Below are 13,618 nucleotides of genomic sequence, written 5' to 3'. Positions count from 1 at the left end.
CCCCCTTAGAAAAAACCCCAACGAATCTACATTAATCTCAAAATCCATCCGTGAGGCCTTAAATCCGGAATTCCGGATTAATCCGGAATTTTATAATCCCTGCATACAGTACTGATATTCACTCTAGTTTAGCCCATGATGTTTCAGAAATTATTACCGACCGCAAGTGTCCCATCGCCTGCAGGATTTGTTATTTAAACCTGACGTGACCCTAAAGCACGCTTATTTGTAATGGTGATTTTTTTATTTGACTTATATGAGATAAGAAACAAAAAATTATTGTCTTAGTGTTTAGTTGTATCTCAGGTTTCGCATTGCTAATGCTTCAAATACTATATACATATTAATTTACCTGCTACACAATAACAAGATACTATTCATTCTATGATTTTAGGCGTTTATATTTCTAATGAGATGTTTTCATTTTTGCACAAAAGCTTCGTTCCGGTGTATTCTTTGCATAGTTTTAGACATTAGGCTTTCAATTTATGTAAGCACACATGCCCTGATACGACAGTGAGTCATGCATACGTTTGGTGAATCAAAGTAGTTCAGATTACTGTAAACCTGTTCAACATCCAAAGAGTACGAAGCATTCATAACAGCACTAGTACTGTTTCTACACAGGTACTTACATTAAACATAAATAACATTAAATTTATCAATAAACTTTAAAAAGCACAATCCCATCCTCATTCATAAAAACAGACTAGTTCCGATAATCTAAAAATAGTTTCAACTTCATTAACTGACCTATATTCTAAACATAGTTTCTACATATATTAACTGACCACATGTTTGTCCTCACTGCGGGAATACGACCATCTGATAAGCTCTGCATTTTAAAAGGTATTATTGCTAAAGTTGCTCGTAAAAATAAAATCATTTTCCTTAAAGAATTAAAACGTGTAAGTTCATAAAAAATGTGTAAGTTCATAAAATTTGTCTAACGTATGCTATCTAATCAAAGCACCGAAAAACCTTTAGACGCGATTGAAAAGAGCATTAACTGTAACTTCAAATACATGGGGATACCTCGACTGAATTGATATAAAGCTGTGCATTTTGAATGGAATTATTGCTGAAGTTGTTTGTAAAAAAATGATTTTCCCTAAACAAAACTTGTATTTTCCTATCGTATGATATCTAATCAAAGCAACGAAAATCCTTTAGAAACGATTGAAATGGGGCATGCATTGTAACACTAAATACATGGGGATGGGGGATTACGACGATTAAAGTGACATTTACAAAAACAAAATGACACACGACGCCATAAAGATATAGATATGTTTGTTTCTTCGCCCAGTGTGGGCACAAGCGCTGTGGGCACATTTTCACTTTTATTTATGTGCTTTTCACCCATTCCCATAGTTCAAATAAAATTTGCAAATCTCACATATTTGCCGGAAATAGTCTTTCAGCGCCTCGCGCTTTGATTTATATTTTTATTTTCTATTATTAAACCCCACACATTTACGGGGAGGAAGGCTTCGGAGTTTGTTTCTATGCTGTTTCAATAATTCACCAGCCGTTGCATATTATCTTTTTATCGTTCCTTCCGGCTGAGAATCCATTTTTATGTTGATATCATTTTAAAATACCATACATGTGAACTCTCTCTTTGAGACCCTTCTAATGCCCTACCACTTTCCCGTCGAAATCTTCTGTTATTAAAAGCTCTTCTAAAAGATCTCAAAATTATCAAATTGGCCTTAAATTTTATTTTAAAAACCTCAAAATTAAATCAACCATGCTAAAATACTATATTAATCTGTCACTTCAAAGAACATGGTGCAATTAGCAACTTGTCAAATCACTTCATGCACACTCCGGCCAAGATTGTTGCTAAATTACCGGTACGGTACAACCACTAATCAGCATTCTTTGCTAATTGGCATCCTACTAATCAGCATTTTTGTTAATATCAAAGACATTATGAAACTGTCAAAACATCAAAGAAAACTAGAGCTGTCACAGGAGTGACGAATACCCCCAAATGCCACATGGACACAGGAATGGCAAACCATTCCTTCGAAAAGAGGCCATAACTCCAAGGTTACTGCACACTGCATCTTCTTTGATCATGCATGTATTGTTTTATTTAAATCTGTTGAGTAATTTAGAAGTTACACTGCTGACAAGAAAAACTAGCCTTTCATGAGTTATCGCCCAGAAACCGTTTTTCTACTTTTAGTAACAGTGACCTTGACCTTGGCCCCACCAGCCCCAATATCGAACTTGACCTGTATCTTCTGATGTTACACCTGTGTACCAAAAATTGTTCAAATCTGTCTAGCCTTTCATGAGTTATCGTCCGGAAACCGTTTTTCTATTTTTAGTAACAGTGACCTTGACCTTGGCCCCACCAGCCCCAATATCAAACTTGACCTGTATCTTCTGATGTTACACCTGTGTACCAAAAATTGTTCAAATCTGTCAAGCCTTTCATGATTTATCGTCCGGAAACCGTTTTTTCTATTTTTAGTAACAGTGACCTTGACTTTGGCCCCACCAGCCCCAATATCGAACTTGACCTGTATCTTCTGATGTTACACCTGTGTACCAAAAATTGTTCAAATCTGTCAAGCCTTTCATGAGTTATCGTCCGGAAACTGTTTTTCTATTTTTAGTAACAGTGACCTTGACCTTGGCCCCACCAGCCCCAATATCGAACATTACCTGTATCTTCTGATGTTACACCTGTGTACCAACAATTGTTCAAATCTGTCTAGCCTTTTATAAATTATCGTCCGGAAACCGTGTTTCTATTTTTAGTAACAGTGACCTTGACCTTGGCCCCACCAGCCCCAATATCGAACTTGACCTGTATCTTCTGATGTTACACCTGTGTACCAAAAATTGTTCAAATCTGTCAAGCCTTTCATGAGTTATTGTCCGGAAACCGTTTTTCTATTTTTAGTAACAATGACCTTGACCTTGGCCCCACCAGCCCCAATATCGAACTTGACCTGTATCTTCTGATGTTACACCTGTGTACCAAAAATTGTTCAAATCTGTCAAGCCTTTCATGAGTTATCGTCAGAAAACTGTTTTTCTATTTTTAGTAACAGTGACCTTGACCTTGGCCCCACCAGCCCCAATATCGAACTTGACCTGTATCTTCTGATGTTACACCTGTGTACCAAAAATTGTTCAAATCTGTCAAGCCTTTCATGAGTTATCGTCAGAAAACTGTTTTTCTATTTTTAGTAACAGTGACCTTGACCTTGGCCCCACCAGCCCCAATATCGAACTTGACCTGTATCTTCTGATGTTACACCTGTGTACCAAAAAATTTTCAAATCTGTCTAGCCTTTCATGAGTTATCGTCCGGAAACCATGAAAACCGACAGACCGACCGACCGACAGACAGACAGACCGACCGACCGACAAGCTCACTCCTACATGTATATACCCCCTCAAACTTCGTTTGTGGGGGTATAACAACATTACCAAGGTGTAATTAATTATCTACAGTTTATAAAATTTTACGACATTTTGGAGGGAAATTTGACATATACAGTTCTGCAGTCGTCTGCACTTACACTCTGACCTGTTTTGGCAGTCTGATTTATTTTTTTAGCAGCTCTTCTGAATATAAACTTTGTTTTTACAATGGTGAGAAGTAATATTTCTTCTGTTTCTCAATCCAAAACACTGATACTTGACAAGTTTCAACCATGACGTATTTTATGGGTATTTTCCGAAAATCTAAAAATAGTAACAAATATCAAGTTTTTGTTTACATTGCTTCCATAATTGCTTTTGTCTGAAAATTTAAGAAATTAGAAATTCTACCGCTTTTGAACACAAACTACTGCTTTTGAGACCTAAATCTACCTCTCTGTCACTGCCAAAGGTTCACATGTGTGAAATACTAAAATTTTAACAGTAGCCCTGAAAAGGATCGTTTTCAATTTCATAATTAGTATAGTCTGTGTTAATGCCAACATCTAATTACCAACCAGAAACGGTTTTACTGTATATTTTAAATTCACCCTGGATGTCAACCAATTTCTATTTTATTTCTTTGGTTAATAAATCCTTGGCAGGCCTACCTAACTCATATTGTAACACCATAGGATGGAGTTATGCTGGGATTGGTTATGCACCAGTCATTTGTAACCACGGCCCCCCCAGGTCCGGGGAATAGCAGGGACTTTGACTTTCGGTCCAGCCAACCCCGGGTAAAATCCCCGCCCTGCGGAGACCACCAAATGGTAAAATCCCCGCCAAATGCCCCTGCACCCAAGGGATCCTAGGTAAGGCCCATTCCCTGCTTTATTTTTGCGAACACAAAACCACCGCATTAACCCAGCACTGCAGGGCCACCTCGAAGGTAAAAACACGGCCCATTTCCCCGGCTATCCCCGGTATACCGTAATTCACCTAAGAGTTCGGACACTCTAAATATTCAGACACCCATAATTTTTTCCAAAATAATTTATTTTACGTACCTAATTTTCGGACACCCAAAGGACATCAATCATAACTTTCACAGTTACCAAGTTTCACAGACGAAGATTATTGATTTTCATCTTTACAATGCCTGGCTAGATTACCTAACCGTATACACCACTGTGACAAGTTAATTAGTTACTACCCATCCTAAATGATTTATTGCCTGTTGAAAAGGAAGTGTGATATATTTATTGGAGGATTAAAGAAAAAACAAGAAAAAAGTTGATGCATAGCATCAAGTCGGCGCAATGAAATTAGAAGAAAAACGTGCATGCAGATAACCAAAAATGGTCATTATTTCAATGATAATATTTTGTTTTATGTTGATTGTACATATGCTCGAAGGACATTATGGTTATTTTTTCCCCAAGCTAATCCTCCGGTTAAAACTGAATAATAACAAAAATATACATACGTTTCTTCGGATGAAATAGAGTCAATGGTCTTATACATAGATTTCAATAGCATGAAATTCACCTTTTAGTTGTACCGGCATGTCCTGTGAATTCCTTGCTTTATATTTTGTACAAGTTTATGTAACACATTTCACTCATATGAGTATATAGAATGGGAATAAAAATACTATATATCAAAGGGGAATTATCTGGAGTTCATTCTTTCGAATGACATTTTCAAAACAAACAAATAAGCTCAAGGTTAATTTTTCAAAACTCGGCATTTTTGCTGTCACCAAGGGAGATTACTGCGTAGGAGGTTTACAGACATAGAGGATATTTTAATAGTACCGTGTAACCTTCATCTATATCAATCGGAACACCTCGGCCTGTATCTATCGGAGATGGCCGAGTTGTTATGATTGAGATGGTATTTAAAATCAAAACGATAATCAGGGCTATTATAATTCAAGGTTTCGTTATCAATTAAAGTGTAAAGTTTTATAAAACAAACTAAACTTCATTATCATGCAACATGGAAAATATTGAAAGCATTGTTCTGCAATTTATGAACTAGTCCCTAAGTTGGAATATTTCTTAAGTAATATCAAATATAGTCGGCGCCCAGAAGGGCGCCGACTAACAAGGGCAATCAAGGGATTAAGAAAACATATAGACATGACATGTTTGTAAAACGATCTGCCAATAAACTTTCAAACTTGCACCACATTTACAGACTGTAAGAATCAATAATCGTACAGTTATTAATCCTGCATAGCAATGTCCATGCTCTCCACGAGATCCTCGTGGGTATAACTGTAAGTTATGTGACGTCACACAGTGTGACTCTTTGATCTGAAGCCGATAGAATGTGTTTATTCAGTTCAATGCATGTATAAAATGGTGTTTTAATTCACTTGATGAAGGATTTACACTTATAGGTGTAATAAATAAGTTTATGACCATTGATTACTACGGATAAATTAATAAGTGGTAAAAAGCAAACATGAAGAAAAAAGGCAGGTTAAACAAACATGTAAATAAAATGTAAAAATGGTAATTTTCTATGTTTTCGGACAGCGAAAAAAATAATCAATTTAAGGTGTCCGAACTCTTAGGTGATTTACGGTAACCCCGGACCTGGGGGGGGGGGGGTGTGTGGTTACAACTGACTGGTGCATTACATTCTCCATCCTGGTTTGCCTGATTACACAGCGACATTAACTTTATTGTCAATAAAATACTAATTTGTCATTTACCATCATGCTTCAATAACCCTGGGGCGGCCCCTGTGGTTGTTTTACAAGGGGACTCTTAGATTGCTGTGCTACATGTACATATCAGCCCCTTATTAATTAATACACACATAATCGTGAATCAAAATGGTGAAAACCCTTATAAAACCCTGTTCATGCACCACTATCAGCGCTTTGATTAATATTGCGATTTAGTTGTTTCGACTCAGAGTCACATCAGTCTAAAATAATAGACGTGTTATACGGGATTCTTCCAATCCCTAACGTCTAAACGGGTTTGTGCAAAAAACAGGGGCATTTTGAAAAATATTAAAATTGTATTAAGCTAAGTTATTTATGGTTTTAAGGTTTATATTCATATTTTACCATGTAAGTGAGAAGTTATTTTGCACAAAAAAGCATTTAATGCATTAAAACACATTATTTACCTTTCCAATAAAACGAAAGTTGACTGACACAGACAATTATGCCAATCCGAACAACTCGATCCAATCGTAATAACTCGGCCACATCTGACAAGCTTCGAGATAGACTTAGTAAATACAAACGTAATGTTAAACTTGGCCATGGCCGAAATGTAGTCCACCTAAATGGCCGTCAACGAGTCTTTAAATGATTTTTTTAATATGGCAGACTCGTGACGTCCACCATTCCAGCAAAAAGTAGCAAGCGGTCCTTGCGCAGAGAATCCTTGCGGCCACAATTTTGAAATTATATCCGTTATAAATTCAAATTTCTACGAAAATATTATTGCCTACTATTAAACACATAATGGCAGTATGCCCAGAAAACATGTTAAGTTATCATAAAACACTTACAAGTGTCGATTGTTTATCAAGTATACCGACATCGGTAAATCTGGGACAAATCTGACTGGTTGTGTACATGTATAACGTTATTCGTGACCCATAATATATTAATGTGAAAATAACAACTCTAATGACAAATTAAATCCAGTTCAGATCACTGTCGGATAAAAATTTAACAACTTTGTCATTATTATTTAACATCAATGCATATTATTACAGTATATCATTTCACCCGCTGTTAAATGGTAGAGAGTTGTAGCGTTACAGGGATACATAAGAAATGTCAAAATAATAAAAAAAGTATCCCTGATCGCTCATTATTGTAGCTAGGCCGAAATGTTCCGATTGCTTTAATACTGTGCCCTGAAGCCTTGCAGGTGCCCTTCATGTATATATATCAATATGTTTTGACAGCAAGAAATGAAAAAACAAGAGCTGTCACAGTATGTGACGAATGCCCCCGAATGTGACATTGACCTATGAACAAGGTCAGTATATGAAAAGTTAAATATCAAACAGATACATTTGGCAAGTTATTTTAAATTGCCTCTGAACATAAAAAATACCACCCATACTTGACAACCTACATTCTTATGTCCTTATATTCAGCATTCCATTGTGAATAAACACTTTAGTGTATCTTTCACCTTAGAGGTAGGGACATGGGTCTTGCACGTGACACGTCGTCTTGGTATGTCGAACACATGTGGCAAGTTATTTTATAATCTGTCCATACAAGGGAAAGTTACAGCACGGACACAACAACCTATACTGTATGTCTTGCACACGACACGTCGTCTTGGTATGTCAAACACATGTGGCAAGTTATTTTAAAATCTGTCCATACAAGGGAAAGTTACAGCCCAGACACGACAATCTATACTCTATGTCCTTATATTCAGCATTCCATTGTGAATAAACACCTAAGTGTGACCTTGACTTAAGAGGTAGGGACAAGGTTCTTGCACGCGACACGTCGTCTTGGTATGTCGAACACATGTGGCAAGTTATTTTAAAATCTGTCCATACAAGGGAAAGTTACAGCCCGGACACGACAACCTACACTCTATGTCCTTATATTCAGCATTCCATTGTGAATAAACACTAAGTGTATCTTTCACCTTAGAGGTAGAGACATGGGTCTTGCACGTGACACGTCGTCTTGGTATGTCAAACACATGTGGCAAGTTATTTTATAATCTGTCAATACAAGAGAAAGTTACAGCCCGGACATGACAACCTATACTCTATGTCCTTATATGCAGCATTTCATTGTGAATAAACACCTAACTGTGACCTTGACCTTAGAGGTAGGGACACGGTTCTTGCACGTGACTTGTCGTCTTGGTATGTCGAACACATGTGGCAAGTTATTTTAAAATCTGTCCATTCAAGGGAAAGTTACAGCCCGGACACGACAACCTATACTTAATGTCCTTATATATATGCAGCATTCCATTGTGAATAAACACTAAGTGTGTCCTTGACCTAAGAGGTAGGGACACGGGTCTTGCACGCGACACGTCGTCTTGGTATGCTGAACACATGTGGCAAGTTATTTTAAAATCTGTCCATACAAGGGAAAGTTACAGCCCGGACACGAGTTATTGAGCCGGACACACGGACGGACGGAAAGACGGACGGAGCGATTTTAATATGCCCACCTTCGGGGTCATAAAAACACGTCAAACTCATAATTATTCGTAGAAAATGACTTTTTATGTATTGAACTGATATAAAATAACGTAATCTGGTAATATTTCTTGTTTATATGATATTTTTTAGATGCTAAATGCTTTAACCCAGAATCTCGATCTGAATAACTACCCACTTTTGATACTAGTCCACCTAAATGGCCGTCAACGAGTCTTTTGACGATTTTTTTAATATGGCAGACTCGTGACGTCCACCATCCCACCAAAAAGTAGCAAGCGGTCCTTGCGCAGAGAATCCTCGCGGCCACAATTTTGAAATTATCTCCGTTATAAATTCAAATTTCTACGAAAATATTATTGCGGACTATTACACACATATTAAGTTATGTCAGTATATCATAAGTTATCATAAAACACTTACAAGTGTCGATTGTTAATCAAGTATACCGATATCGGTAAATCTGGGACAAATCTGACTGGTTGTGTACATGTATAAGAGTATTCGTGACCCATAATATATTAATGTGAAAATAACAACTCTAATGACAAATTAAATCCAGTTCAGATCACTGTCGGATAAAAATTGAACAACTTTGTCATTATTATTCAACATCAATGCATATTATTATAGTATATTATTTCGCCCGTTGTTAAATGGTAGAGAGTTGTAGCGTTACAGGTATACTGGCTGAGAAGCAGTTTCCGACAGTTTTTATACGTTTTTATTGAATTATTTATATGTGTTTAAATACCTACTAAAATTGTTCACATTTTAGATAACTACAGCTCAAGCTGCTATTGTCGATATATTTTTCACACGTGTGACGTCACATATAGTGTATCTAATAGGGGCGCAAAGAGGGTACTTACACTGTTCTGATAGCTTGTGATGAGAAGCAGTTTCCGACAAATCGAATGCGGGGCAGATTTAAGGTGCCTTTTGTGTGTTTTTATCATCTGTTTATTAAATATACTAAATATAAGGCTGTAATAAGAAAAATATTTTAAAAAAAAATCAGCATTTACGAAAAAAAATTAACTATTAAATTTATGACAGTCAATTCATACTCGAAATCAGGCTGACACTGAATATCAATGATTTTTATATTCATTTCTGATAGAAACTTGTGTATGAAAACATTTAAGTGGATCTAGGTGCAAACCAAGCATGACACCAGTGTTTACAAAAATGTACCGAATGATCATCGCTTGTATAAGTCAATTTAGGAAAACCTTGTAAGCTATTCATAGATATGCAAATTAAGTTCACGCGCATGCGCAATACGCTGCCGGTGGTGATCCCCCACGTGCAAGTTTGTGTACAAAATGAAAAATACACATTAAACATTAAATAATATTGAAAGTTACTTACGTGTCTCGGTATGAATTTCAACTTTTGATTGCCTAGTTACCATATAGTTGAATTACAGTACCTTCTTTATGAACATCTAAAGAAAGTACGCGAAAAAGCAATTTGTCGGAAACTGCTTTCCGTCGGAAACTGCTTCTCTACCAGTACATAAGAAATGTCAAAATAATAAAAAAGTATCCCTGATCGCTCATTATTGTAGCTACTTTTGATACCAAACAATATGTACGTGAAGGATTTGCCATATCAAAAATCGTAAAAAAAAACCGTAAACGTACAATTATTTGGACTAGGAGTCACATAAACCCATTACCACAGTCCTCGGCGTAATATAAATTTTCCAAAATAATAACCCTATTATTAAACATTTTAAAATACGAGAAAGGTGGCCCAACTTTTGACCATTGGAAAACGTTTATCAACTTACCAGTTGTTCAGAAATATTTCTCCCTAGCACATATCCTTGAAAATGTAATATACAATATAATTATGATGATTCGTATGATGAAAGAAACTTCTCCGCATTGCACTGCAATTCGATTGGTGCTAAAATACGGTATCCGGTATCGGTATTGGGAAAAGGCGGTGTCATGTATGTTTGATACTTCATAATATCGATACCGGGGTTTTCCAATCGTAACGTAGATAATGACCGAGTTGTTCCGATTGCGGGTTTTTCGTCACAGTCGGTTAAATTAAAAGTCTACAGAAAATGCTTTAATAGGACACATCGTTGGAAATGCCACATTGTGAATTGGACTCTTTAAGTGTGAAAAGGTGAAAGTGGTCTAGTGGATAAGTTGTCCACATCCAATCCAAGGTGGTGGGTACAACCCACCAGACTACTTTATCATGGCGTCTGAAAAAAGGTGATCAGTACTGGGTTCAACACAGGAAACTGACTCGAGAGTGATTCTATAAGCTTTCAGCTTGCATCGCAATCAAGCTTAAATAATTTGGCATTAGCTAAAATGTTAGCTGATTTGCAAACAATTTTTCTTTTTTTTACTTGTTACGTACGTTGAATAGACGTGATGAGCATTGCTTACTGCAACCAATATTTATTTTCTTAATTCTCGACTTTCCAATAGACCATAATCCTTTGCGGCATGGTGACTTCCGGTTTATTTCCGGGTTATGACGAAGTACAATAACAGCGATAAATACGGACATTGTAACGTCAATGAAATTAATATCCAATTGTTTTTGGATTATGAAATTGCATCAGTAAGTTTGAGTAAATGTTAATGATTTTTTCCAATATAGAATTATCCTTTAATTAAGATAAAGTTGAATTTAAAACATCACATGACATGTGATTTTACAGAAACATTATTATTCTATTGATTATGGCTTTATATAATTTTGGCTAAAATTATGTAATAAAGCTTAGTCTGAATTGCCTTGTTTTCGTTTCAAGAAAATGTGTTGTGTGGCGAAGATTAAACATTTAAACAAAATAAAAAAAAAAAAAAACATAAGACCCAATCGGAACTCCTCGGCTACTATCAAGATATGGCTATCCATTCGGAACTCCTCGGCCATTTTTTTCAAAAACAACCACGAATGTATTTGGACGGTTTTCATACTCAAAAAGTCGTACGTTGAAGTCCGCCGTAAGTAGATCGCGTAGTAATTTTATTTAGCAGTTAAACTTTGTGACTTAACTCTTGGGATTCTTAATTATGTTTGCAATAATACAATTCAATGGCAATCAATTTAAACATTGAACAAGAGACCAAAAAGCAAAAACAACACACATACTAAAGTGTTGGGTTTACCGCCTGGAAGCGGTTAGCCTAACATTTTACCGGGAATTTAAACAAGTTTCCTAACGTGCAGCCTCCAAATTAATTATTAGTATCTAAAAAATACAAGTCTATAATTATGTCGAATATATTTAGATAATAAGAATGTGCATATGGTCCATAACTCTGACTAATAGTTATGCTTTAGTTCTCTTATTGTGAATTTAGTGTTTAAGACGGGAAATTAAGTATTTGTATGATTTAATTTCGTGTTGGCAAATCTTCCAAGTTATACATTGTGGTTAAACATAAGAACTATTGTAAAGTCTCCCACGCGACTCAGTCCACTTAGAAAGGCTTGGCCAAGTAAGAAAATAGGAGCAAAAAATAAATTATACTCGATATTACACATTGGATTGTATACAGATGGCTCAGTTATTTCTTGTCTTATATTTAAAACACAGAAAAGGGAAATGTTAAATGGACGATAAGTTAGTTCCTTATTCAAAATGCATTATTGTAGATGTGAATAAAATCACTTTTTTGAAATATGTTTCGTCTTTTCATAAGAATTTAACAACTTTGTGATATTATATTACCACGAAATTCACGAAAAACGTTTTAAAACAGTGCATGGTAGTCTATCCCCCAATTGTCAGACAACTGCCGTTTGATGTAGACTACCACTGTTTTTTTTTAAATAAAGAAACGTCTTCTTGTGATTTTTGTGGTAAAATAGTATCTGATTGATAATGTTTGCACCCATATTTTGCTGTATTGGATGGCGTTCGTGCTACATCAAGAGTTCTTACAGTGATATAAAGAGTAATAATGTAATGAGCACATAAAGGAATCGCTAGAATAGTATACAAGTGTATCTTTTAGGTGTTTTTTGCATAACAAATATGCGGTACGTTCTTATGGGAAAGAAATTGCCCTTTTCTTATAAATATTAACATGTCTTATAGCTCGTGTCTTAATTATACTCTGATTAACGTGTAACGGTCCGCTGTAGGCGGCGGATGTGCGTTCATAATTGTGTGTGTTGATCCACCGCAGAAGGAATAGTAGCCTCCATGTGAAGCATGATCTGCCGGGGGAAAAGTACTATTGGAAAACAAGTAAAGTTCGGCAATCTAAGCTTATTCAGCTTTAAATCCCACACACTTTGTATGATACTCTAACTCCCCTGTCCCCACCTCCCCTCCCTCAGAACTTGGTACACCAAAATGTTCAGTGTGCAGTGTGCACTTTATAATACTGAAACAAAGGCATGCATGGCAATCAACTGCCAAAACAACCATCACAAACCACACAGTTCTGCACAGTGAAAGCAATACTTTTTTATGATCGAATAGTAATGATGTTTTAATGCAAATGAAAGTTAAAAATAAGCAAACTTTGACTTAAAACTTACATTTCTTAGGGTAGTTCCTCGATGATTGAGAAAATACTGATATTTAGTCCATACATGCATTACAGGGGCTAAACCCCGGATGGTCCAAAAACCGACAAATACAGCATTTCCTCAAAACAAGCATAGAAATCTATATATGAGCTAGTATGATGCCGATAGTACATCATTTTACATGATTGAATGAATATTTTTTCTCTGTGTTATCTGAGTTTACCCGTTTGAAATAGCACACAATGGTTTCTCAGTTTATATTGTGTATATGTAGCAAGAGGAAGCCACGTGACTAGAACAGATACTTATACCGACGTTTTTTTTTAAACAGTACTGTGATTAATGTGATAGGCAGACCCAGTAAATTTCGAATGGAAAAAAACAACACCCAAAACGCGAAATATATATGTGTTGTAAGCGTTGTCATATATTAGTAAGCAAGTTAGTTTTTGACTACATGTATTTTCTATTTTTCTTGCAATGATATATAATCTGGTGCTTAATCCGACGTATT

General features: G+C 36.0%; 1 protein-coding gene across 9 annotated transcripts in view; it reads right to left on the bottom strand.

The window, feature by feature from the left end:
• LOC128234262 (mucin-5AC-like) overlaps nt 1-13,272 on the bottom strand; it is a 141,779-nt gene extending 128,507 nt beyond the window's left edge. For 6 of the 9 annotated variants that reach the window (XM_052948389.1, XM_052948391.1, XM_052948384.1 and 3 more), the window contains exon 1: nt 13,114-13,271. In XM_052948389.1, coding sequence (XP_052804349.1) covers nt 13,114-13,173 — 60 coding nt within the window. In that variant the 5' untranslated portion in view covers nt 13,174-13,271. Of the gene's footprint in view, nt 1-10,375; nt 10,569-13,113 lie in introns of those variants that run through there. The other 3 variants (XM_052948383.1, XM_052948387.1, XM_052948388.1) reach the window with 2 other exon arrangements.
• Between the last annotated feature and the right edge of the window lie 346 nt (nt 13,273-13,618).

The sequence above is a fragment of the Mya arenaria genome, chromosome 5 (assembly GCF_026914265.1).
Source record: "Mya arenaria isolate MELC-2E11 chromosome 5, ASM2691426v1".
Classification (NCBI taxonomy): domain Eukaryota; kingdom Metazoa; phylum Mollusca; class Bivalvia; order Myida; family Myidae; genus Mya; species Mya arenaria.
This window is presented reverse-complemented; position numbering and strand designations above follow the sequence as displayed.